This window comes from Carassius auratus, chromosome 31 (genome assembly GCF_003368295.1).
Source record: "Carassius auratus strain Wakin chromosome 31, ASM336829v1, whole genome shotgun sequence".
Lineage (NCBI taxonomy): Eukaryota > Metazoa > Chordata > Actinopteri > Cypriniformes > Cyprinidae > Carassius > Carassius auratus.
The window spans coordinates 6,404,094-6,431,775 of record NC_039273.1 but is presented as its reverse complement, the minus strand read 5'-3'; the positions used below and the strand labels follow the sequence as shown (position 1 = coordinate 6,431,775).

The 27,682-nt window shown below is 36.4% G+C and overlaps 1 protein-coding gene across 1 annotated transcript in view; it reads right to left on the bottom strand.

The window, feature by feature from the left end:
* Positions 1-5,685: 5,685 nt before the first annotated feature.
* LOC113050333 (contactin-3-like) overlaps positions 5,686-27,682 on the bottom strand; it is a 55,273-nt gene continuing 33,276 nt past the window's right edge. Inside the window, exons 9-23 of the mRNA XM_026213196.1 lie at positions 27,515-27,651; positions 26,490-26,619; positions 25,867-26,017; positions 25,655-25,782; positions 22,942-23,117; positions 18,582-18,699; positions 17,744-17,902; positions 15,715-15,864; positions 15,303-15,373; positions 12,676-12,910; positions 11,405-11,514; positions 9,414-9,600; positions 8,074-8,186; positions 6,813-6,978; positions 5,686-6,167 (exon numbers count right to left, since the gene is read on the bottom strand). Coding sequence (XP_026068981.1) covers positions 6,073-6,167; positions 6,813-6,978; positions 8,074-8,186; positions 9,414-9,600; positions 11,405-11,514; positions 12,676-12,910; positions 15,303-15,373; positions 15,715-15,864; positions 17,744-17,902; positions 18,582-18,699; positions 22,942-23,117; positions 25,655-25,782; positions 25,867-26,017; positions 26,490-26,619; positions 27,515-27,651 — 2,126 coding nt within the window. The 3' untranslated portion in view covers positions 5,686-6,072. The remainder of the gene's footprint in view (positions 6,168-6,812; positions 6,979-8,073; positions 8,187-9,413; positions 9,601-11,404; positions 11,515-12,675; positions 12,911-15,302; positions 15,374-15,714; positions 15,865-17,743; positions 17,903-18,581; positions 18,700-22,941; positions 23,118-25,654; positions 25,783-25,866; positions 26,018-26,489; positions 26,620-27,514; positions 27,652-27,682) is intronic.

Genomic DNA, 27,682 nt, shown 5'->3' with positions numbered 1-27,682 from the left:
ATTTAATTTAAAAATAATTTAAAAAGGAATAAAAAAAGATAAAAAATAAAAAAAATAACCGAAACATATTTGGGAACATGACATATAAGAACCAATGGTACCTGCATTTCTTATTAATGCCATCTTGACCAGCCACAATGGTATGTACTGTATATATCTGATGTCAGTGTTTATTTGCAATTAGAAAAAAGATGCAGACTTCTTCCAGACAAGCTGTTTAGTGATAAACTCTCTCTCTGGCATTAAGATGGAGCCTGGGCGTCTTCCTGACGAGCTTGGCATTTATACTTAATTAGGAAAACACTCTGGTCTGCTGAACCTGTAATTACACACCATTCATCCAGCTGCTGGAGATGACCCAGTCCAAACCTTTTCCACACTCATCTGAAATCAGGTTTGTTTGGGGAGTGATACGTCACTGCATATCAAACAAAGCAGTGATAACTGTCCCGAAATAAGTCGATGTGACTCAGCTTTATCTGCAGTGAAGGTTAGAGTCCAGACATCAGCTCCCAAGCTGCTTCAAATATTGATTAGCACGTCCAGCTAATTAAATCACCATTAGCAGCCTACTATTATCAGGATAATATCACTTCTCAAAGGAGCTATTAAACTCTTTAACTACTCTTGACATTTTAAATGAATATAAGCCATCAAAAGACGCTTTGCTCTACTTTGTTCTACAATGAGCCATCGCAAAGCTTAATCCAGTTTAGATTCCGCAGATTAAAAAGGGTCAGCGTATTATTCATGTACAAATTGAAGCCGGCCCAGCAAAGACGCTCTGACTTCAAAAATCTTGCATTAGATTACATCTGAGAAGCTACATATGAGCTAATTAGGCATTGATTTCTTTGTAATGCATGGTGAATACAGACATGGCATCATCCCTTAAATGGATTTTCCCTCGATCAAATTTGTTTACAATAGAAAAGACTATAATTTTTAATTTATTTAAAATTGCATTATTTGATAGGAACACTGTTAGCAAAACTTACCAACTGCTTTAAACTTGCTTGGAAACCTCTCATGGTATATCATCACTAAATCTTAGCTTTTATGTCAGATAAATACTATTCTGATTGCAAAAATGATGCTGGATGGATGCTGGATGCAAAAATGATGATAGATAGATAGATAGATAGATAGATAGATAGATAGATAGATAGATAGATAGATAGATAGATAGATAGATAGATAGATAGATAGATAGATAGATAGATAGATAGATAGATAGATAGATCGATCTATGGATTCTATCCATTTGAAGCCCCCTATGAAATACAGCAGCAAACCAGGCATTTGACATTTTTATTAAGTTTTTAAGAGAATTATAAAATGTACAGTAACACATATGCACCAAACATTTTCCCACATGCACAGTTTTAGTATACAAGACAAAACAGTTACTTTTCAATATGAAAATACCATGTTATATGTACTCCATCTCACAGAGATCATTCACTAATACATCAGTATTAAATTCTCAGGGCCGTGTGCAGTAGAAAATGTCAGGTTGACAATGCTGGCCGACTCTAAAAATGTATAGCCACTATTTACATCTGGCCAAGGTCTTGTCGTTTTTCAATTCAGATTACTTAGAAACATAATTGGACTGTAGCGATAAGATTGGTCATTAACAGCTTATAATTTCATATCATATCAAAGTTTTGCCAAAGGGAAATCATAATGTGAAGAAATGACGCACACCGATTATACGGTGTACACAAAATTAGGCAAATTAGACTTCACAATTTTAAGAGTACCAAAGAAATCATTGCTATTAAACAACAATTACTGTTTCAGTGTTTATATGCATCATTACGAAGATACTGTGACTGAGGGTTGATGGGGCACATTAGAACAAACCGAGAGTAGGAGGAAACAGTGCATGGAAAAACGAACATATCATTAGTGTCAAGGGGTGTGATAAGCAGCGCTAACTTTGAAATTACTGTAATATGAAATACTTATAGTACATTTCTGTTTTAGTTTTTTTTTTCTATGCTGAAAAAGAAACATTGTCTGAAAATAATAGACAACCTATAAATAATTTGTCATTTCAAAGAGATAAACGACTATAGAGCTGTAAAGTACACTGTAAAGTGACCATAAAAATACAATTGTTCATGATAGCAGTTTCAAAATGAACTGTTTGCAACCCACTTTTTTCTGTAATATAACAGAGAAGAATTTTATCGAATCTTTTCATCAAAAAAAACTTAAAAGTTGTCTCATATGAAGGGTGTTTGAGAATAAGAGGACTTGAAGACATCAGCTGAAATGGAAAGTCATTTCAAGGGGCGGAGCCTCTTTGAAATAACTCACAATGAAACCAGCAATTAAGCAAGGACCAATATTAAGAAAGACTGATGATGCTTAAATGTATACTACCATTCAAAAGTTTGGGCTCAGTAAAATTTTATTTTAAGAAATTGCTATTTATATTCAACAAGGATGCATTAAAATGATCAAAAGTGACCGTAAAACATTTCTAATGTTGCAAAAGATTTCTAAACTTTCCATTCATCAAATAATCTCTTTTCATCAATGCAACACCAGTTTCCACATAAATATGAAGCGGTTTTCAACATTGATTATAATCAGAAATGTTTCTTGAGAAGCAAATCAGCATATTAGAATGATTTCTAAAGCATCATGTTATCATGTGAAGACTGAAGTAATAATGCTGAAAATTCACCTTTGTCATCACATAAACAAATGACATTTCAAAACATATTTAAATGGAAAACAGTTATTTTACATTTAAATATTATTTCACATATTACAGTTGTTACTTTCTTTTTGATCAAACCAATGAAGTCTTGGTAAGACCAACCCCAAACTTTGAATAGTGGTGTACAGCTGCAATATCCTGAAATCTAGTTTGTGTGTTTTTCACCTGCTTTGACACAGATGTAGGATTGCAAAATGTATCTCACTCCCCTTACAAGAAACTTCTCTTTGTTCTCTGCATCTTCCTGCTAAAACTCCAACTCTCTGAGCGGGAGGAGGCAAGGACACCTCAGACACTAGACTGCTGACAGGAACACTGACATCAGTCAATCAAGAGTCTGCATTGTGACAGCCGCAATATACAGCAGAAAAATCGATATCCCATTGACTGGGCCACTGCAGCCTAATCAAGGTGCCCAGACCTTTATGAAAGCTTGAAGGAGAACAGATTGGCTGTCCTGATTGGGACTCTGCAGCCTATTTTTTTCTTTGTCTCCTTCGCTAACCTTTTTTAACATGTCTTCATGGGCTGTAGTAGCGCACCTGTTCTGGAGACTTTGCAGGATGGCTATGTCACCTTGGTTCACTACCTTGTGCTTTCTTCTGACATTGAGAAGAACAAGTGCAAATAATGGACTCTACAGCCTGATACTGCCATGACAGAGCCAGGAACATATTGTCCAGTGAAGGCACATATTCCTTGACAGCGAACCTCGGCATTAAAGGTCACCCCCAAAGCGCCTCACCTCTTGTCTCATTGAGGGTACAAATGAAAAATTCAGAATGCAGTGCTTGCTAGATGGGCAACAAAACAAAATATGATTGCCAATATGCTGGAAGTCTTATATAGTGATGTTACACAGGGCTGCACAATAATGGTTAAACTCATAATCACTATTATTTCACTCAAAATTTATACTTACGATTATTAAGGTCTGTTTAAAACAAGAACCATAACTACAAAGACAACTACAAACAATTACTATATTAGCGTCCACACCTATGCATAATATTCTTATGTTTATTAGTTTTGTAGTCTTTCCTTTAAAATGTTTCATCTCTGTAAAGCAGGATGGATTTTAATTGGGTGTCAAAGTTTTTATCATTCATCAGCTGGAAGAAAATATTTTGGGAAAAGAGTGCAACAATATAATTTCTCTGTGCTGTTGTCGCTATACTTTTATTTTGAGGAATAACTTTTTACCTTTAATCCGGAGTCTTCCACTTTCACATAAGCAAGAGAACTTCTGCTCAGTTACATGGTTTCATTTACCTCATCTATTTTCCTGATTTATTACTGCATATTTAGTCTATTGTATAAATAAAAATATCACTCCCTACATTATAAACACTGGTAAAATAAGAAGTTTCTCTTAAAAGATAAAACCAGTGAAATTCCTAATAGTAATTTTCTAAAATCCCAAAATTATAATTTTACTTTCAATTTTTATTTTAACTTTTTTTTTTTTTTTGGTGTTTTCATATTGTTAGTGCTTTTTCCTCCATTCAGAGAGAGAGTGTGTACATGGCTGCCAGATTGGGGAGATTAATTATTACACTGTGCAGAAAATGTTTCTTTTTAAAAGAAAATTTTATATTGGGGGATTTAAGCTCTTGACATCTGGCAACCCCAAGCATGAAAGCTTTTGGAGGATTGTTACCAATGCAAGATAATGCAAATGTCAAATGGGACAAATAAATAAATAAATAAATAATAATAATAATTAATAAATAACCAGTGGGGAAATATCACAGCTGGAAAAACTTAATTACTCATCAGGAATAATAATTGTGATCATGATTAATATACTATTTATAGTGCAGCCCTAATATGACATTTGAGCAATATTACAGGATCAGGATGGAAAACCACCTTGAACAATGCTGTTTATATTTTTCGACACATTTAGACTGGTAAGGAAACTCTGGGGACTTTCACGCATCAGTCTTGTACTTGTTTGCAAGGCTTTCAGTCTTTTCACATCTGCAAGGCCATTAGAGCTATAAAAATGTTATACCCTTTCAGCAATGTTCCACATCTTGTCACTTAGTTTCTGACAACTTGTTTTGCAGTTTATGTGCCAGTTTACTAACATGCAGTAAGTACAGGTAGATATTGTGTGTGAGGCATTTAAGTAGTTTTCAGAAGCTTACTTATTTATGGGTTGTGAATAACACTATACAGTGGGGCAGCACTAGCTAAGAAAAACTGAAGCGTAAATCTGGTTCAGCTAGAGCAAATACTCACAGGAAGATTATGCCTTAATTGTGTAGCCTTAAGTATATAATGCGCAACGCATCAATAATTTAACCGACATGAAGAGTTGAACAAAATGCTAGTACCCATCAAAGAGACTGAGAGGGAACCTTTCGAGTCGATGGCACGGTAATAGAGGTGAGATGGCAACACACTTTTCTTAACTAATGGAAGATTCCCATTAGGACAAATCAATGCTCGGCTTTTTGTTAACCCAGACCCAGAACTTAGACAGCACAATGAAGCCACAATAGATCCAAAAACCTGCAATATATAGAGCAATTCCCACCAACATTGGTTTCTTAGCCCTTATCCTCAACTGCAAAACTATTTTAATCTACTTTGGTGTGTACATGAATTTAAGGCATTGATTGTTCTCAAGGATCAGAGAAAAAGATAATGCATGCATTGGCACACTGCATAAAGAAGCACATTATACAAAGGACAAAAGCGGTCCGTTGGTTTTTTTTTTTCTGGTTGTAGGGTGCCAAAGAAACTGTCCTATATGCAAAAACATTTTTTTTTTAATCTGTACTGTTTGTCTCGTTTTCCAGTTCATTAGATTAGTTAAAAAAAAAAAAAAAAAAAAATAATAATAATAATAATAATTGAGCACAATTTAAGCACCTTTTAAGCATAAGCATTTAGTTCATGATTTGGTTAGAAATGTGATTTTTTTTTTTATTACCAATGGGGTAAGAAAAATAAACTTAAAATCAATATTCTCTGAAATAAAGTCTTAATGTTTTATGCAGTTTTTTAGTTCATCCTATTTAAGGATGTTTTTACAGGAAAAGACAACAAAAATACTCAATAATAAAAAAAAAGTCTGCAGTTTACTCTATCATCCCAAAAGCCCTAATGACTCTCTTGCAGGGCTCTGCCATGTTTACTAATGATGAATTCCTTAAAATTTCCCATTTTCCCATCTCAATATCAGGCTCTTCCATACATGTTGCTGGAGCTGGAGAATGCCATCTGGTTAGATTGTGATGGGAAACATAAGCCTTGTATGAGCAAAGAGCAGAAAGTTTGTGTTGCTTGGTGTGGCAGGATCTGGTGCTCATGGGAGGCAAACATCAGGAGGCACTGAGCGTCGACAGAGCACAAATGAGGAGTGGAGAGAGAGAGAGTGTGCACAGCCTTGCTGCTCTGGATCCACGGGCACCCATGCCTGTAAGCAAACACAAACACAACCATTAAGAAAAAACGATTTAACCTCCCAAAGGACAGAGAGAGAGCATTATGGTTTACATTTTCAGACAGCTCAATCCCAAATCAAAGAGAAATTGGCTAATAATGAAGATAGTGGAGCGGAACTGATAATGAATGTCCAAGACAAAATACGGTCTGAAACTATACAAAAAATACAACTAAAATATAAATGAAATACATTGTAATTTATAATTCTATATATTTCTATATGTTGTTAAAAAACTTTTGCATCTATTGTTCATTAAACCAATTTTTACCCTATTCATTGAAGGAATCATTACTGAGGAAAAAATCCTCTGAAAGAATCGGGGTGAATTTGAAAGCAACTCTGTAAGAAGGGGAAGGGAAGCCGAGCACATATTGATAGCTGCCCATATAAGAGAGTGAAGGAATTGGGGGTGATTCTCACTAATTTATATGCAGCTCTGGCAGCGCAGTGACAGAGATAGATAGTGGAGGAGCATGCATTTCTTAAAAGGTTGGATTCTACGATGCACTGAAAGACTGAAGCGAACAGAGCAAAATATTTTGCATCCAAACTGACTGAATTCTCATTATGAGCTCATCAATGCCAGCAGAAGACAACAGGAAAGGACAGACTTACTGAGTTGGTGGATGTGGATGGGCTCACTTCCCTCCCCCAAGCCCCCTTCACTGAGGGTCTTGATCTGAATGACGTAGTTGTCGTTTGGATTGAGGGTCAACTCAACCGAGGTTTTGCTGGTGATGATGGAGTACATGTCGTTATTTCGGTGTCTTCTGTACAGCACCTGCAGATGACAGCACCCCAATATATCAAAGGCTTCATTCAGAGTGAACTGAATTAATTAAATAAACAGTGGTAACTATATATATATATATATATATATATATATATATATATATATATATATATATATATATATATATATATTAAAAAAGCCCCCAAATGAAGATAATTATGGTGGCACTGCAATAGACATACATGACTTATAAAAGTGCTCATTATTAAAAAATAAAAATAAAATTACCCTGAACTAATGCATTAAATTGACAGCACTAATAAAAACTGAAGCTGATTTTTAAAATGACCTGGATAAAATGTAAGTCCTTTTTCATGCAACAATGATACTGCAATGTTGTGTGTTGTTTTCAGAGTGTTGCTATGTGGTTGCTAGGGTGTTCTGAGGGGTTTCTGGGGTATTGTGGACCAATACGGCTAACGTTCCTCTGTTTATAGTAAAAAAAATAGCATGCCTCCTCTCAAAAAGGCACATGATTTGAGGCATCATTTTGAAGTAGTTTAATATTCAGAGATCGTCTAAGTATAAGCAACAGTGATGTAACACCACTAATGATGTGAGATCGATACATACATATATATATATATATATATATATATATATATATATATATATATATATATATATATATATATATATATAAAACAATGAAAGGAGTTAAACACAGGTGATGCTCTGTTATTCTAGATAATGTTTACTGATGCTAATGGCTAGTGCCTTTCCCCTGAGCTTCATGACTGTTTTCCCTTGTGGGTAAATTAGCACTGTGAGAGCTGTTAATTGCATGCATGTGTAATTAAGAGAGGTGGAACGAGACATAAAATAGCATATGCTGCACTCTTATCTATAAAAACACACAAATGAATGGTTTTCAGCCACGTAACAGCCATATCTTTGTAGCTAAATTACTGCACTCCGACAACCCTTATTATGTATATCTATGGTATCAGATGCATTTGTTCGGCTCACAGTGTAGGAATAAAATACCTGACTGCTGAATGGAAAACAATCGATTACCTACAGTGAAACTCTGATAAAATATACCAAAGTATTTTCTGGGTGCAGAGAGGTAACATCACCCACTATGTATCCTGTGACCTCAGATTCAGTTTCGAGAGCGATGACAGGATCCCACTGAAGGACGAGCTGAGAGCCAATCAGATTCCACTCTACATTCTGAGGGGGTTGTCCAGGCGCTGAGGTTTGTTGGGTATGAATGAAATGGACAGAAAAAGAAAGAAAGGGTTGACAGTGTGCCATCAATCGTGTGACTGCATTCAATGACACCAAAATGTTTGACAGGCAGATTAGTACTGTCAGTAGGGGAAGTATCTTTCAGCACAAATCTGTTGCTAAATCAGAGCCGTTTCTATCACAGATGGACTTGGAAACTGTGATTCATATCTATTAGATTCATTGGTTTCCACAGTTTGATATTGTCTGAGATCTCTTTTTCCTTTCATTTATTTATTCACTGGTTTTACTTTAGCTTCTAAGTTTATAGAGTGTTGTTCACCACTTTGGGTCAATTTCTGCTGCTTTTAAATGCTTTATAAATAAACATGACTTGACTACTATCAAAATAGATGGTTGGAATAACTTTCATTTGGAAAAAAAAAAAACTCCTTCAAGTCATGTCACAGCAGGTTCACAGCAAGTGTGTGTAGACTTAGTGGTCTGTCCAAAAGTTATAAGTTCTAAATCTTTCACAGACATTAGTAAATAACAAAAAATAAATAAATAAACTAGCAGAATTGTACAGTCTTGCTTTGGTTTTTATTTATGTACTACTAGGTGCCTCAAGCAAAAATCTTTTTGAAAACTTGGAAAGATTTGATGTTCCCTCTGAAAAACTCTGAGGCAGAAATAGATTCCCATAACACTGACCAGGGTAAAAACATTAATGTGAAGATAAAAAAGAGATACAGACATCCATAGAACGCTGTTCTTATACCCACCGAACATTTTACTAACGGACTGTGGATGAGTAACTTACATCTTGCTACGGAGCCATGCAAGAAAAAATAAATAAATTGTGCACACAATTTAATAATTTGTTCCCTCAATGTACCAAAACGTGTACATGATTACTATTGCGTTCCCTCGATTTGCTAAATCGTCCGCACGATTTAGCAAATCGTGGGAACAAATTGGTAAATCGTGCGCACAATTTATAAATCGAGTGAATGAAATAGTAAATCGAGAGAACGCATCAGTAATCATGTGCACGTTTTAGTACATTGAGGGAACGAATTAGTAAACCGTGCACACGATATAGCCTAATATCTTTTTCCTGCATGTCATGTTCCTGCATGTCAGGCTCCGTATCTTGCAGCTATAATGCTCACATCAAATAAACATGTCAGTAACAGATGATCGTGGAATGTTCTGTAAAGATGGTTTGTAACGACCAGAGTACTTACGTGGCTTTTTGGTGGTAACATTGACAGGTACAGACTGCGGGCCAGTTCCTGCAGTATTGAAGGCACACACCGCTAGATAATACTGAGTGTTCCCCTGCAGGCCGCTGACATTCACTGCTGTGTAGTTTCCAGTGATTCGCACTTTACCCACCGTATCCGGCTTGGTGTCATCTTCCCAGTACACCACCTGTTCGCCAGGACACACAACAAGGGCATTTTATATACCCTTGACATTAGTTGTAAACAGCTCTCTGCCAGAACAATTACAATCACTCTTGCAACCCACTGTGACCCTAAATATGCAGATTTTTTCGACTAAGATATGCTACTATGAAAATAACAACGTTTTTGGCATGGTCACTTAACTCATGGTTAAATGGTTGCTAACAGAAATACATTAATTGGGAAAGTGTTAAATCTTAGGAAAATATACACAGTAAATGCCAATTGTTTATTAGCTGCTGTCAAAGAAGGTGACATATGATATGGACAGAATTCATTAAATTCTATGAAAATTCGATTTGGCTAGAGATTTCTACTGAGTCAATCAATAACAAAGCGATCAAGTCAGATATTTGATACACATATTTGACTTCACCCTCATTATTCACTTAATTTAGCTGATCATTTGTGTCCTTTCGGCAAAATTTCTGGCTGCTGGAAATATGATTTTCTGTCTTGAATTGAGAATTTACTTTTTAATTTTACATTTACATTTTACAATTATGCATTTAGCAGACGCTTTTATCCAAAGCAACTTACAGTGCATTTAGGCTATATTTTTTTTTCCAGTATATATATATATATATATATATATATATATATATATATATATATATATATATATATATATATATATATATATATATAAACGTGTCAAGGTTTACACAAAAATTATAAGCAGCACAACTCAATATATATATATATATATATATATATATATATATATATATATATATATATATATATATATATATATATATAGTTGTGCTGCTTATTATTTTTGTGTAAACCTTGACACATTTTTTTTTATATTTAAAAAATATTACTGACTTCAAACGTTTGGATAGTAGTAATATATATATATATATATATATATATATATATATATATATATATATATATATATATACATATATATATATATATATTTCATCATGTTAAATCAACTTGTGGATCAGGGAAAAATAACACTTAATGTCCTAGAATGCATTACCTGCGTTGAATTATTTGAAACTGCAATTCAAAGTATGCAAAGTAATGCAAAGTAAATTCCTCCTGTTATTCCTCATTTAATTCCAATTCAGCTTCCTGTAGGTGTTTCCAAATCAATGCAAATTTCAAGCCATAAAAAAAAAAAAAAGGAGCCGAACTGTGACACTGACCATGTGTATTCCATGTGAAGAGGTCAGATGGTCTTTTTTTTTTTTTTTTTTTTTTTTTTTTTTGCAAGAGGAAAAGCAGCAATAGTTTAAAAAGGAATTTTCCCATTTCAAATACGGCAGGTGCTTCAAAGGACTGTGGGCACAAATAAATGGTATATACGCATACAGCGCAGTTCCTTGATCCGTGCTGCTTTGATTTGGTCTTTCAGTCCTCACTAACCAAAGACGAGACAAAAATAAAACCTGAAAAGTTTTCCCCTCGTCTAGAACCCAGTGACATGATAGTTCTATTCTTTCCAGACAATATGGCCGCTACCATGGTAACATGGCAGTTCTGTGCCACAGGGCTGGGGTGACAGAGATGGAGAGAGTGGCTTGTGAGAATGTGAGACTCTCTTTGCATTCTTGAAAGGCCAGTGGAGAGCTTTCATCCAGCTTTTAAGAGCTACAGACATTTAACAAAGCTGCAGCACAGTCTAAACACTGGCATTCTCCGTGTGTGAGGTGGCAGGGGAGAGGTGAGAAGCACTTTTAATAATCGCTTGCTCATTACAGGGAAAACATGACATTTAATATGGCGAAAGGGGAAGATAATCTGAATCAAACCTCATATCCGAGAACTCTTTCAGGGGTCGACACAATCGGCTCCCAGGTAACTTCGATGTCAGCTGCTGACAGACTTTTTGCCGACACTCTCTCCAGCATTAAGCTCGGCACTGTGGATAAATGGAAGAGATGTTGAGGCTCTTATTCAAAAACTTTACGCAGCCATCAAAGTAAAATTGGATTAAGTCAGAGAATGAAGCCCTGGCCTCACCTGAGAGAGGCCCTACTTCATTTTAATGGGTGTAACTGACAGAGAAGGAGACAATCTGCTGAGAAAATCCAATTAACACTCTAGCACATGAATAGGCCTGTAAGTGTCTAGCAGGATTTGTTGTAACCTATAGCCGCAATAACTAATATAAGGTTGTCATTGGCAGTTTGAACGAGGGAGGAGGGGCGTAAACTGTCTCAATCAATTTATTCCATCATACTCATTCAAGGTCACACCTGTAAGTGCGAAGGGAAGGAACCAAGAGTGCTTGAGAACGTGAAGGGACTACTGCTGAGCCTGACTGTGTTTGTGTGCTCGTAATATTTCAGCTCCACAGGCCCACACAATGTATTGCTGACTGGCCTATATTAGTATTTCCGGATGATTAGGCCAGAATTGAAAGCAGATTACATCAGGGCTCATACTATTAGGCTTATATGTAGAATTAGTGATTTGAGTTAATTGTACTATTTTTCTATTATTTTCTATAGCAAATATGTGCTATTTTTTCTATTGCTGAAAATGTCAGTGAATGATGGCAAGAAAAAATAAAAATAAAATTCATACAGTCCTATTCAAACATTTTCATTTTATTTTAATTTAAGAAATTAAGACTTTTAATTAGCAAGGATGCATTAAATTGATCTTAAGTGACAGTTAAGAATTTCACATTGTTACAAAAAAATATATATATTTAAAATAAATGGTGATCTTTGGAAGTTTCTGTTCACTGATAATAAGAATTGTTTCTTAAATCACCAAATAAACATATTGGAATGATTTCTGAAGGACCATGTGATTCTCAAGACTGGAGTAATGATGCTGAAAATTTGCCATAACAGGAATAAATTACATTTTAAATTATATTCATATAGTAAAAGAGTCACGCAAAATGATAATTATAATATTTTAATTATTATTATATATTCCAATCATTATAATATTGGCTTCACGTTGTTATATTATTCTACAAATATCGAAAAATATGGTTAAGAAATAAGCTTTTCTGTGCGCATGAGTTTGCGGTTGTGAGTTTTGATGTACACAAATCTAGCTTTACCTTCTTCTGCAGAGAACACGGTTGCAATGCTGCTGAAAGGTCCTTCTCCACGGTTGTTGAACGCTCCCACTTTGACATTGAATGGTGAGAATGGTGGAATGGTGTCATTGCGGTAAACGTAGCGGGTGACACTGGGCGCAGAGATCACGGCACGGGTCCAAGTGACCAAGCCCACTGGCCGGAAAGCGATGATATAACCGAAGCCCTCTCCGTTCTGCAACTCCTCTGGAACAGGCTTAGAGTGGAACACAAAACTATAGTGATATTAAAACAAATTGAGGTCAACACACCAAATGACCCACATGATAACAGGGCTTCATTAGCACTTGCTTTAAAGACCACTTTCTTTCTCAAGTTGTTTTAATTGTTATGCATGCAGTTTTCATGAATTAATATTACTATATAGAGACTAGATGGAATATTTAAAGAGCTTAAAGGGATAGTTCACCCAAAAAAGAAAATTCAGTTCTTTAATTACTCAACCTCATGTCATTCCAAACCCGTATACCATTATATTTTAACAACTGAAGACACATGAACTATATTTACATATGTCCTTACTAACTTTCTGGGCAATAAAACATTTCAGTTGCTCTGCTGTCTATGCTGGATCATAAAGCTCTTGGATTTATTCCAAAATATCTTAATTTGTGTTCCAAAGATGAACAAAGGTCTTACAGGTTTGGAACGACATGAGGGTGAGTCATTAATGACAACATTTTCATTTTCATTTTAAACTGTCCCTTTGAGTTACCTGATAAAAGCAAAATGGGGACAAATATGAGGGAAAAATAATACATAAAAGACTACTGTTCAAAAGTTTGGGGTCTGTAAGATTTTTTTTATGTTTTTTTTTTTTTTTATGTTTATGCTCACCAAGGCTGCATTTATTTGATCAAAATACAATAAAAACAGTAATATTGCAAAATATTGTTACAACTTAAAATAACTGTTTATCCTTGTAGATTATTTAAATAAATAATAATAGCTTATCTGATGCTCAATAAACATTTCTTATTATTATCTTCTTATTATAGTTTTAATATAAAAAAAATTTTGTGGGAAAAAAGTTTATTTTTTTAAAGATTATTTAAAACTTTCGAACAATCGTGTATGTATTAATTTGAAAACTGCTTTTATTTGCTGTTTGTATCACTCTGTTTTTGCTGAAACTGCTATTGCGCCACTCTGCTCACTATTGGAATATATTGAAAAGTTACAGAATAGTATGCAAAAATGTTACTAAATCACTGCTAGAGTTCATGAAAGGCTTTGGAAATTCAAATTAAAGTATTCCTGCAGCATTTCTTTTAAAGGGGGGGTGAAATGCTATTTCATGCATACTGAGTTTTTTACACTGTTAAAGAGTTGGATTTCCATGCTAAACATGGACAAAGTCTAAAAAATTAAGTTGTACGTTTGAAGGAGTATTTCTGTTCCAAAAATACTCCTTCCGGTTTGTCACAAGTTTCGGAATGTTTTTTTTCGAGTATGGCTCTGTGTGACATTAGATGGAGCGGAATTTCCTTATATGGGTTCTTAGGGCACGTCTGCCGGAAGAGCGCGCGCTCCCGTATAGCACAGCACTCAGAGCACAACAGACTTCACTGATCAGAGTGAGAGCGTCACGAAATGTCACAAAAGAAGTGTATTTTTGGTTGCCAGGGCAAGACAACCCTGCACAGATTACCAAAAAAAAAAAAAAACAGTATTAAGGGACCAGTGGATGGAGTTTATTTTTACAGAGCATCAACGTAGTTATGCAAGTGTTTGTTCCCTGCATTTCGAAGATGCTTGTTTTACAAACAAAGCCCAGTTTGACGACGGATTTGCATATCGTTTATTCCTTAAGGATGATGCAATCCCAACGAAAAAGGGCCACGATCGTGTGTTGGAACCGCAGGCGGTGAGTAAAACTGCTTCAAATATCTTTGCCTCCTTGTTAGTGCGTCCGCCTCCCATGCCGAGACCCGGGTTCGAGTCCCGCTCGGAGCGAGTCGTTGCTGCTGCTGCTCTCGTTCAGTTTTAGCCTCGGGATCTGATTCTGGAACATAAATATACGCTGAATCTGACTGTAAGCCATGGTTTGTTTTGGTTGGTTTTGTCCTCACGGTTTCACAGCTTCCAAACGCTCTCAACGCAAAAGCCTACTGGCGCTCGTGATTCTTTAGCTCCGCCCACACGTCACGCCTCCTGCCACTCGTGTTTTTCCGGGAAAAATCGGTACAGACTATCTTTCTCTTATGAATATAATAAAACTAAAGACTTTTTGGAGTTATGAAGGATGCAGTACTACTCTATAGGTACTCAAGATTAACAGGATATTGAGTGAAAATGAGCCTTTCACCCCCCCTTTCAATTTTAGACTTTTCCCTGGCTTAACCCTTATTTCCTTTCTGATGTATTTGGGATATTTGCGGGTGAAATAAACTTCAAAGAAACTTTCTGGCCATGAGTTAACTTCCATTTGGAGGAGAAGTAGTAAAGCCTGGAGTCCGGAGGCCAGGAGGGAGGGGTCTTGGTACAGGCAACGATCATAAAATAGCTACATTTCATTCTACACAATTAAGCACCAGCATTTAGCCCAGGCTGGCCGAGGGAGCAGTAAAATTTGACAAATGACTTACCTCCCATGTTATCACTAATTCCGATTTGGTACCTCCTCCGCCTCCGACATCAGTGGGAGCCGTGTCAGGCACTGCAGGCAAAAACCCCAAAAAGAGATTAAAATGCCAGCAGAGCTCTGACTGGGATTTTTTATTGCATTTTTGAGCATCAAAAGTGTATTTAAATTTTCATCACATAAAGACTCTAAACTATCTCGCTCACAGAGTTTTTAGCTTCTTTAGAACATCCCTCAGAAATTTTTGAATAAAAGAATGTGTTTCCGGAATAGGTTAGAGTGTTGCATATGGAATAAAAATGATGGCTGTGACATATGACGGGGGAATTGAGGATGTATGGTCTGCTCCAGTGCTTTCAATTTCAGTCTGAAATATGGAAAAGAAATTCAGGGAAGCCTCACACTAGCATACTCACTAGCATCTTCTGTTCTGATCTTAGTTGACGGGGGACTGGGTTCTCCCATCCCGACACTGTTACTGGCCAGCACTCTGAACTCATATTCCACCCAAGCGTTCAAACCCACCACAGTTGCAGTCAAAGTGTTCCCATTGATCGCCTCAGGAACTGAGAAAAGACGAACAGTAAAATACAATAGCAACTAACTGAAATAAAATAAAGCACTAAAAGTTTAAGCACTAAAATGACTAAAAAAACTAAACCATTAAAATAACAAAACAAAATAATCTTGAACTAAAGATAAACTGAAAAAAAAATTGCCGATTCCAAATAAAACAAACATAGATATATAGATAAGATATATACACTTAGATATACAAATAGAAAAACAAAACAAAACAAAAGCTATTTCAAAATACTCATAAACACTATAATAGTATATAAGACAGACAGATGGACAGACAGACAAATAAATGTCAATAACAAAATAAATAATACAATATATATATATATATATATATATACATATAATGAAATATAAGACTAATTAACTATTTCTTAAAGAGGTCATATGATGCTGCTGAAAAGAACATTATTTTATGTATTTGGTGTAATGCAATGTGTTTATGCGGTTTAAGGTTCAAAAAACACATTATTTTCCATGTAATGTATTGTTTCTCCTCTATGCCCCGCCTTCTGAAACACAAGGCTCATCATTATGAAAAAGCGAGGTGTGCTCGGATTGGCCAGCTATCCAGTGCATTGTGATTGGCCGAATGCCTCAAGCGTGTGACGGAAATGTTAAGCCCCTTAACGTACCGTCTCTGCTCTGCTCGTACACATCCCATTATCGGTTCTCTTTTTGTTGTTTGGAGTAACTGAATAACTCAGCATATTGGTTTATTTCGCTTCAGAGGGAGTGTGAGGCACGTTTATAAACCGAATAACTGAAGTAATTTGTGGATTAATGCGTACTGGAGATGCAAACCGTTTCAAAAGAAGATTTGGTTAAATAGAAAGATTTGTCTGTGATCCGGACAACAGATGAGACAAAACCAATAAAACCCATTACAAATGAGGCATTTGTTGCATCCAGTGGGCACATAATTACTGATTATAATGACTTATACCGTCTTTTTACTCGTTGCGTTGCGTATCACTTGCCTAAACATGAAACCATGTCTGCATTTGTGATCTGAGAAACAACAAACAACAAGCCTACTCTACTGTTCAAAACTCGCATTTAAATCATCACTGGCAAATTATTTAAATATGAATAATGTACTTACAGGCTATGAGTCAGAAGCGCCAGACTGTCCTTGCAAAGTTTGAACTGCCTAACTTTATAGAAGCTGTCTTTGTGCCACAGATGTATTGCAGGTTACTGGTTCAGGAAACAGTCATCATCCTCCATAAAATGCACAGCACACATCTGAATATTTGAGTTGCACTGTTCTGTAATTCAGCTTAAATGATTTCTTGACTTGTCCTCTTTTGAAAGGCCAAACAAAGTAGTTTCAAGTTCACAAGGAAACACACAACAACTCAAAGGCATGGCGCCGGCGGCAACAGAGAGAAAAAAAAGGTATGCCTTCTTTCTTTGCATGAACATTTGGGGGCGTCATGCAAATATTCCCACATAGTGACATAGACACGTGGGTGTGTGTTAGAACAAACAGTTTTAGGAGTGTGTGGAAAAGCCTTAACTTTTATAAAGAATATCTCTTTAGATTTGAGACTTTAGTTTTTGCTAATTTTCAGATCTTTTTTATGCACCAAGAGCTTGTAAAACTCCAAAGAGAAAGGAAAAATTGAAATCGCATCATATGACCCCTTTAATAAAATATTTAACTTTTTAATTAAGAACATAAAATATATATATATATATATATATATATATATATATATATATATATATATATATATATATATATATATATATATATATATTATGTTGCCAGCGCTTCCCAATGTACTAAATACTGAATCAAAAGCAACTTAAACACACAAACCCAATGGCATATGCCTGTGATGGGTGATGATGTACCTGTGTCGACAGCTTGCCAGCCGACAGTAAAAGGAGTCCTGGCCTGGATGACATATCCAGTAATGGGACTTCCATTGTCCTGGCCTGGGCTCCAGGACAGCTGGGCCGTGCTGTCAGTGACCTCCTCCACCACAACCAAGTCTGGGGGGCTGGGGGGACCTGACTCGATCACACAGCCCATATGGAATTAAATTAATTAGGAGTGTTTGATTATATTCAGCACCTGCTCAAACGTTACATTCGGTCCATGCATCGTGCATACTGATCACTTGGAAACTGTCTCACTCTGATAAGAGGGCAACTATTTGTTTAGGAGTGTGTTCTAAGGTGTTAGACATGGCGAGCGGTTTGTGCATGCTTGCTTGAGTTTTAGCAAGTGCAACAAGGTGTGTATGCACGCTTGTATATGCACAACTAAATGATTCACATTTCTGCTCCAAATAACTCTCTGCCATTTAAATGTTTTCTCTTGATTTGCACTGCATTCTGGGAGCCAGCCGTGCTGCTTAGCCGATGTGTAAATGAGCCAATTAAAGACATCCTCTATGATAAACAGCTCCTCTCCAAACACCTGGGACAGAACTGTGATGCGTAATCGCCATGAATACTAATGTAACTCACAAAAACAGAAGCAAAGAGGAGGCCCCATAAACCATCCCAAGAGACACATTAAGCACTCTCTGAACTCTTGGTACATTAGTAGTGCCCTTTCATTGAAATACACACCTCGCAAGATGCTCTTCACTGTGGAAGATGTTTGTAAATACATATAAAAATTGGCACAGAAGGCAAATATTGTGAATGTGGATATATAAACCAAAAGAGAATTTGGTCCTACCTTTAACAACCAATATTGCGTCAGCAGACAAGCTCTCGACATCCGTGTCAATGAGGCAAACGTACTTCCCACCATGATTAAGCTGGATGTTTCTTATCATAAGATCACCGGAAAAGCTCTGTAAGAAAAGGGAAAATTTATTTCTTAATTATTAATAATAATTTCTGTTGTTACAGCGCAAGACACCAAATCCACTCTATACTGATACAGTAGTTTCGGAAAGCATGATGCATTATCATTCATAACATATTATATGAATCAAAATATAACCTCAAGGCATGCTCTATATTTTTGGCTTGTGCCATGAAATTCTGGCACCATTTAAAAAAATGAAAATAAATAAATAATGAAAGAACAGGTACTACACACCAAAAAGCCTTCAGAGACTGATTCTGATTTTTCTTATTCTGTTCACATTTAACAGGCTATGCAAATATATTTTATATCACATTTAAAAGTCAGATTTACAAATCAAATGTCATATTCAGTGATTTTATTTTATTGATTTTTTATTTATTTATTTTATTTTATTTTACTGTTTACTCCAGAGTTAGTGGTTAACTAAAACATCATCAACAACAACAACAACAACAAAAAAAAAAAAAAAAAACACTAAAACAACAACAACAACAACAACACACACACACACACACACACACACACACACACACACACACACACACACACGTATATGTATATATTTGTTACTTGAAACATACTTCACTAAAATTAAACTATAAACAATACTTCTAACCAACTACAAACAAAAAAAAAAAAACACTTTCTATTTCAGCTTGTTGCCAAGGCACCATTTCTAATTTTTATTTTGTTTAACTTAACAGACCAGCCTCTTCGGAGTTGCTGTCAAGAGCTTCACCCAGCAGTTCTCGGCCACACAGAAGCAGACTGAAGTGATAAAGTACATCCTGCACCAGAGGAAACTTCATTTCCGGCTGCAGCCCCTCAGCCTGCTCGTTGCCGAAGCCCCCACCCCCTTCAACCGCCCCCTCTCCCGCGCAGCTGCAGCAGCCTTCCACCAGGCAGCGTCGGGCAGCCAGTCGAAGGCAGGATGCCCAGCAAGTCCAGGCCCCTACCAAGCCTGGCGGCAAGCACAAGTGCGAGAGGCTCTGAGACCATCCTCGAGACTTCCATGTGCAGTAAGGCTCCTCTGGGTTACTCCACATGAGTAAATGACACTTAAACCCCTCTGGGAGGAGGTGACTCTGCATTTTGCCTCTTCCAAATGGAAGGGGTACGCTTTCCCTGTGTTATCCAAGTCCTACTGTTGGGTTGCGAGGAACAACTGTAGTCAACCTTCTCTATGTATGTAAAGCCCGGTCCTATAATCTGCCTTAAAGGATGGATCAGGAGGCCTAAAAAGGTGCAGGTGACAGCACCTGTGGCATGTTGATAGGGATCCCAATTTCTTACTGAAAGGGAACATTTCGGTTATGTATGGTAACCCTTGTTCCCTGAAGGAGGGAATGGAGACGTCATGTCCGATTGCCACAGTTGCTGGGTCACCAGCTCAGCTCCTCAGCGAAAGCATGAATGAATGCGATGCACATGCTGCCTCTTATACTCACACTGTGGCAGCTGGATGCAGCTGGATGCAATGATCGAATGCCAATGTGCATTGGCTCGTTTAGTTACACTCCAAGTGGATTGGTCTCTCTGGCGAGATCCCAATTTCATCGGTCATCTGACGTGACATCTCTGTTCCCTCCTTCAGGGAACGAAGGTTACCATATGTAACCGAGACATTTACACAGACACACACAAACTGCATCACAAGTGTAATCATATTTTGGACACTTGCAACTACAAGTATCTTGAGCAACTAATGGCCTGTTTTCAACAGCTATCTGTGTCTGGTATACCATTTTGTGATGTAATTACCACCAGTATAAAGCTAACGCAGATGTGCTGCTGATGTTCCCTGTCATGCTAGTTGCACATTTCTGCAAACTCAGACACTCATCCCTCCCTTTGAAATGGCTGCTGTGCTGAGAGATACAGTACGTGTGGACCTAAATAAACAGTCTTAGTGACTAGCCTCCGGGATTCACTCAGATCCAGCTCTCTCAGCCACACAGGAGCTCAGTAAAACACACACACACACAGTGTGACTAATTGGCAAGACCATACTAATTATTCTACAGTTACATAAGCCAGGACTAGGTAAATGTGCAAAGAAAATGCAGAGTAAACTTATTTAATATTTAATATTTATTTAATATTGTTCCAGATAAGCATACAGCACATCAAAATCATGCATGCCTGGTGATTATTATTATTATTATTTTTTTTTTCATATTTTAAATGGAGACACAGCCAAGTATAACACAGCACAATGTGTGAAAGAAGCTGACTTAATCAGAAAACCCTTAAGGTTCTTTGGTTCTGATTAACTGACATTGACCATCTCATTTTATCTGATCACTTTCTAAAAAAAAAAAAAAAAAACATGATAAATAATAAAACAAAAGAACATAATATTATAATGATATTTATACCACTTTTACTATTTTAAAATAATTTAAAAAAGAAAAGAAAATAGGTTTGCTGACACAATTTATCTCAGTGCTTCTCCCTGTTAAAAAAAAAAAAAAAAAGATTGCCCAGAATTTTATACAAGATGAATCCTGCATATCACATTGATATCTCTAGTGGTCTACCAGCCCCAAACCACAAAGTACTACTCTACTGTAAAAGTACATGTAAGTATGTAAGCACTCTAAGCTATCAAAAAAAAAAATATAAAAAAAAAAAAAAAAAAAGCCAGCACTTATGTTTGACTTTGGTTTCCTCTCCATCAAGTTAAATTCCTGTGAAAAAAATGCCTTAAACGCAATCAATATCAAGAAGAGAGCCGATTCACTAGATAGATTCCAGAATTTCAGGATTGGATGAGAAGACCAATGAGCGGGTGATGTTTAAACATGGTAATGTACCCATCAGATGTTGCAGAGATGGAAGCTTATCCCACAACTGTATTTGTATTAACAGGCCTTGAGAGAAGCGCAATCTATGAACTTTATGTAGCTACCACCACAAGACAATAAAAGGCAAGGCAAGTATTTTTTTTTTTTTATAAATAATATTTATGTTTTTTTTTTTTTATATACAAGATATATATATATATATATATATATATATATATATATATATATATATATATATATATATATTTTTTTTTTTAATACATTATAGAAAATAATTATAAAATATAATAAGCACATTTTCAGCTGAATTAAATTCAAGAAGTTATGAACTATCTAGTAAGTGAACCATCTGGTCCTGTGCTTTTCAAAAAGAACCTTAGCCTGTGCTCAGGTTTCAAATCCTTAAAAGAAAATGATCAAAAGCGCTTCATTATTCTGTTCAAACCCCTAGCCAACAAAGGGAATATATAAACCAAAACAGCAAAATGGAATTTGACACAACACAGAACGTTTCTCAAGGCAAGATTTCAATTCATTGGAGTCCTGCGGCAATAAGGAATTGTCTCCCCAGAGATATAAAATGTCCTGCGAAACTGGAAGGGTAAAATGGGAACAAGACACTTAATTGATCTGGCCTCTTTCCCTGGTTCACTCTGTAGAGAGCAGCTGTTTGGTATACATGTTGAATCATTCACATTCAGTGTAGGTCAATGATGGAATGGTCCAGAACAATATGGTAAAATGTATCTAAAGAATCCAATTTCAAACTACAGACATAATGACAGGCAAGTCTCTTTGAGAGAGAGCATTCAAAGTACCAATAGCTTGTTCCTGTCCAGCACAATGATTAGATTAAAACCCAGTTACAGTACTTCAAGTGCTTGTGTTTGAGATCTACAGTATTCAATAAGATGGATTTAAATACATGCTGGATTCTTATGATTGATTCAAATATGAGCACAAATAACTAAAACTAATTACTCAGAAACTCCTACTCAAATCAAATAAAACTCTCAAACTCATCTTTGAATATGTTAAAATAAACTACAACCTATATTTTATTGTTCAGATTTATTGTAATTTATTCAAAGGACAATATTCTACAGTTCTGGATAATTTGTATTATTATTTAAACGCTACTGTTATATTTCTAATTGTATTTAGTCATTCATTTCAGACCTTTATAATTTAACAGGCTGTTTGCTACTGTAACTCTAAGAGTTTTTTGCAGGCAAGTTTTCATAAATGATTTGTGAAGGTTAGCTTATTTACACAGTACATACATTTTTTTTTTAAACAGCAACAGAAATCCTGTTTTCCGAGATATGTTCCCAATTCATTTTTCATGCCCAGAGGTGATGGTGTAGGATGAGGATGCTGAGGTTGCAATATAGCCATTAAACCACAATACTCACCCCTCCCACTCGCTCGAAGTGGTCGGCATCTTGATGGAAATCAATGGGCTGACCGTTGAAGGCCCAGAAGAAAGCCACGTCCAAGGATGGATCAGCAGTCACCTGGCAGGGCAGCACGATGCTCTCACCCACCGTGATCTCTGTGCTGCTGGGGCCCTGGCTGATCCTTGTGGGCTCTGTCAGTTACAGTGTCAACATAGTCAGTCAGTTTAGCTCTGGGACACAAACTGAGGCGAGAGAACATCTGTTGCCAGGAAAATAACAAGACAACCTATTTTATTTTATTGTTCTTATCCTTATTATTATTATTACTAGTAAGGCGCTTCTGGAGGAAACATTTTAAGGCATCATAGACATGATCCTGACACATGGCTGCACAATTATTGTTATTTAGAATAACTATAAATGCAAAATTTGTGAAAAAATAAATATAACAAAAGAAAATGTGCTTGAAAACGCAGATAAATGTCTAATAAATCGCCTGATTAGAAAAAAAAAATTGTGACACCAACATTTTACATTTTTTATTTTTTTATTATTATTTGTTTTTTTTTTTTTCATTCTAAAACCACTGTAACAATATTTTACTTGCATTGCTGTTATCCTGAGGAGCAGTAGGCTGTGGGTTAGCGATTTTACCACAACCTACGGTGGTTTATTGCTGTAATAAATATTCTTAATTTCTAGGTACTTTATTTAGATTTTTTGCTGATGTCTTTCCATACGGGGGTTATTAATTTGAGAAAAACATAACGTGGATTTTAATAAGAGCCAAATCAATTGGCAGCATGTCTTCTGACAAGATACAGTTGACTGAAGACACTTTGTGAGGGAAAGGTCATTTTAATTAAATTAATTTAAGGGGGTCAACTGCTGGAGCATGACAAAAACATAATGAAAGAAATATAGAAGGAAGAGATGAAAGAAAAACCCTATAAAAGACATATGGACTCACACAGAGGCCTCAATGGTATGTAGCTAATGAGTTTCTTCTGATTTGCCATGAAAATACTGCTGATTAAACCCATAACCTATATAATGAGGAGCAAAAGTGAGGAATAACATTCATCTTATAACCTAATGAGGAGATAACTATCCACACAGATAATGGCCACAGCAATTACAGATGACCTTAACAATGAGTAATTAGTGAAACATGGATTGGGGTGTGTGGAAGACTTGAAACAAGAGGGCACATGAACTACACGGAACACTAGAGAAAAAAATGTTTTAGCTCCACAATATAGAAGGCTCTTTTTGTTGCGGGATCAGTGACAATTTTGACTGAGCAAGTTAAGATTTTAACCACTGGCCCAAACAGGTCAGTAGAAAAAAATGCTTAGCATTGAACCCTGATTAGAAATGTTTATTAAGGCAGACGTGAGTTGGGAATCAAAAGTAAGTTGTTACTAGTGCAATGCTCTACTGAAACTCTACAGCAGGGATAGGCAACTCCAGTCATGGACGGCCACTATCCTGCAGAGTTTAGCTTCAGCCTTCATAAAAACTCACCTGCCTTTATCTATCTAGTAATCCTGAAAACACTGATTGCCTTGTCCAGGTGTGTTTAATTAGGGTTGGAGCTAAACTCTGCAGGACAGTGGCCCTCCAGGACTGAAGTTGCCTATCCCTGCTTTACAGGAACGATACATTGAAGTATCAATTTGTGATCTAATTATTATTTATTTTAATCAATAAATCCATTTGTGTGGTTTACAAAATCAAATGATTAATTCACAAATCGGACTGACCTCTAAAGTTTAACTCAATGCCCATTTACCTGCTTCAAGTTCGTAGCTCGTTGGAGGGAAAAAATGGTAGTACGCAAAGACATGCAGACTTGAAATACAACACAGTTCACATGCACTACTTGAATTAAGCTGTTTTTTGTCCTTTTCTGAAGCTTTAAAGCTCCAGTCAACATTCACTACATTGGCATGAAAAATTAAGAACAGTACATTTTTCATATTTTCTAATTTTGTGTTCCACAGAGGAAAGAAAGTCAAATGAGTTTGGAATGACTTTAGAATAAGAAAAAATATGACAGAATTAACAATTTTGGATGAGCTATTCCTTAAATAGGAGTTTGAAAAGATGCTGTAAAACCTTTAGACATAAAGACTTGATAACAAAAGCCATTTGTCTTGAAATACCATAGCACCATTGTGTAGGACTTCTCAGTGTGCTTGATTATATAAAACAGATCTTGATTTTTTGACTTGAAAGGCTGACAGCAGTACAGAAACTTAGAAGAATGGAGTTGTCAGTTGGCGAATACATTTCATGAAACAGCTGAAGCAATGCATCATGATATGTGCCAGATGTGGCTTTTCATTCAAAGCTAATCATAGGTAAACCTTTAAGAATACAGTATCTGAGTCAACAATAAGAGTGGACCGCAATCTGTATTGTAAATAAAGCTGCTATTCAAATAAAACTACTTTAGGACCTTAAGCTAAATGTATGATTATCAAAAGAATCCCACACTATATTAAGGAAGATGAATAAGCTTTCTTTCTTTTTTTACAATAAAAACATTTAATTATGTAATAAAAAGTTTCTTTTGTCAGGATTTGTACAAATTTGTATGGTAACAGAGAATAAAAAGGGACAGTAAGAAACTGAATCTGGATCTAATTTTGCTAGCCGAATGCGATCCTCAACATCCACTGAACCACTACATTGATCTAGAATGGGAAACACAATGACTTACCTGTGATGATCAGTCTTCCTGTTGTACTAGCTGTGCCAAACTGATTTTTAGCAATACACGTGTAACTACCCCCATCTCGCTTAGTTACGTTGGCAATCATAAGCGTCCCATTGGGGAAGAGAGAAATCCTAAAGGTAATGGATGATTTCTTAGCATTACAAAGAATAGCATGGCTTCATTGAGATTAAATATAAACTCTTAAGGCTAAATACCTTTCGCTTCTTTGCAGTATCTCATTCCCTCTTTTCCACAGGATAATGGCTCTGGGCGAAGCATGTGGTCTGCAATCTAGACTAACGTCACTACCAGAGCGAGCCTTAAGCACTCGGCTCAAAGGATTCTGGGAGAAGCTGGGAGAAGAGGCTGTAGGAGACACAGAGAGATTTGGTCCTCAGACTCACACTTAAAGCCTCAATAGAATATGTGATGAACAGCAACTGACGTTCAAACAGCCGCAGGCAAAAAAAAGGAATAAATTATTTTAGAAAAGTCTAAAGGACTTAACAGATACAGCTGTCCGCTTCCAATGGCTTCTTCCAGGCCATTTGTCTTAACTAAAACGTACATTTTACTGTGCCATTTCTTCAATAGATGCCATTTATTTGCAATTGGTCTTATATGCACAATACCGACCAATGTGTTGTGATTAAAATGAATGAATTTCAGCATGCGCAGACATAATTTCACAATCAATATGGGGGAAATATGAGTGTTACGATAGAGCGGATGTTTTCAGTGCCGCCTTGTAATTTGAGCCTGGGCTGTGACTACACAATGAAGTTTTAGAATTCAAATGAAGGATGGAGAACAGGCAGTGAAAACACAGAGGTCGTACCAAGCACCATCAGTTCGGCGCTAGAATAAATGATGCCGTGCTTGTTCTCTGCCACACACTGATACATCCCACCATCTGAGAGGTTTAGTGAGGAGATGGAGAGAGCACCATTTTCTATTTGCACTCGGCCCTGTAGACATGAAAAGAGACAATCAAATAAAATGGTTGCTAAGCAGTTGCTAGGGCATTTCTGGACCACTTGATTACACGGTTGCTTACAAGCCCGAGTCAAAAGAGACCAGCGCAAGTTTCTATGATATTCTGGGTGCTAGATATGGATTGGGTCCTTCCTTTAATTAAGCTCAATTTAAAGTAAAACTACTTGACATAAATTAAACATGAATTAAAATAACTCACGCAAGTATGTGTATGCAGTGTCTCTCAGTATCAACCAATATATTGTGCACTTACAATTTTCTCATCATAACTGATGGCTTTTTTACAACATGGCTGCACTCTAACACTGAAAGTACGTTGAGGTGAATATCTAAGGATGGGTTAAAAGAAGGTGGAGGAGGATTTAAAAGAGAACGAAGAAAAAGGTTGATCGACTGCTCCAATGAACAGAAAAGAAATGTTGACCATAGCAGTGAAATACTAATGGCCAATTCATTTGGCTTGGGCGCCCAGTCGGAAAAGTACATGAGACAGGTTGGGAGGTGTTGAGCTGATAGTTCTGATAATGGCACAGCAGACATTTAAGCCTATCAGCTGTTCTTAAAGGCTGAACTCAGCACAAAGAGTCACAAGGAGAGATTGACGTGATGTGTGACGGAAGGATAGGGAGGAGGTACGGGTAGCTCTCGACTTGAATGCAGGTCACATCTAATGGATTCTTTCTGCTGCCTCATCACTGCTGATGTTTGTTGATAGGAGTCTCTCCTACTTAAACAGCTGTTGGCTTCTTTTTTTGCATCACTTTTATGCCAGCAATGAGAATTTTATGTTTGCATTGACCTTGGACTACAGTAAGTGGAGATAAAGCTTTCAATCTCATTAGATGCCTTTCAGAAACCGCAGAGTACCTCAGATATAAGAGTTTCTCCATTCTTCAGCCAGCTGTACGAGGGTTTTGGTTTCCCATTGGCTTTGCACTCCCAAAACAGATTATCTTCAATGGACAATGATGTGTCCGTCATAGTCTGCAGCCAATGAGGTGTGGCTATGGAAATAAAGCATATTAATTAATATTA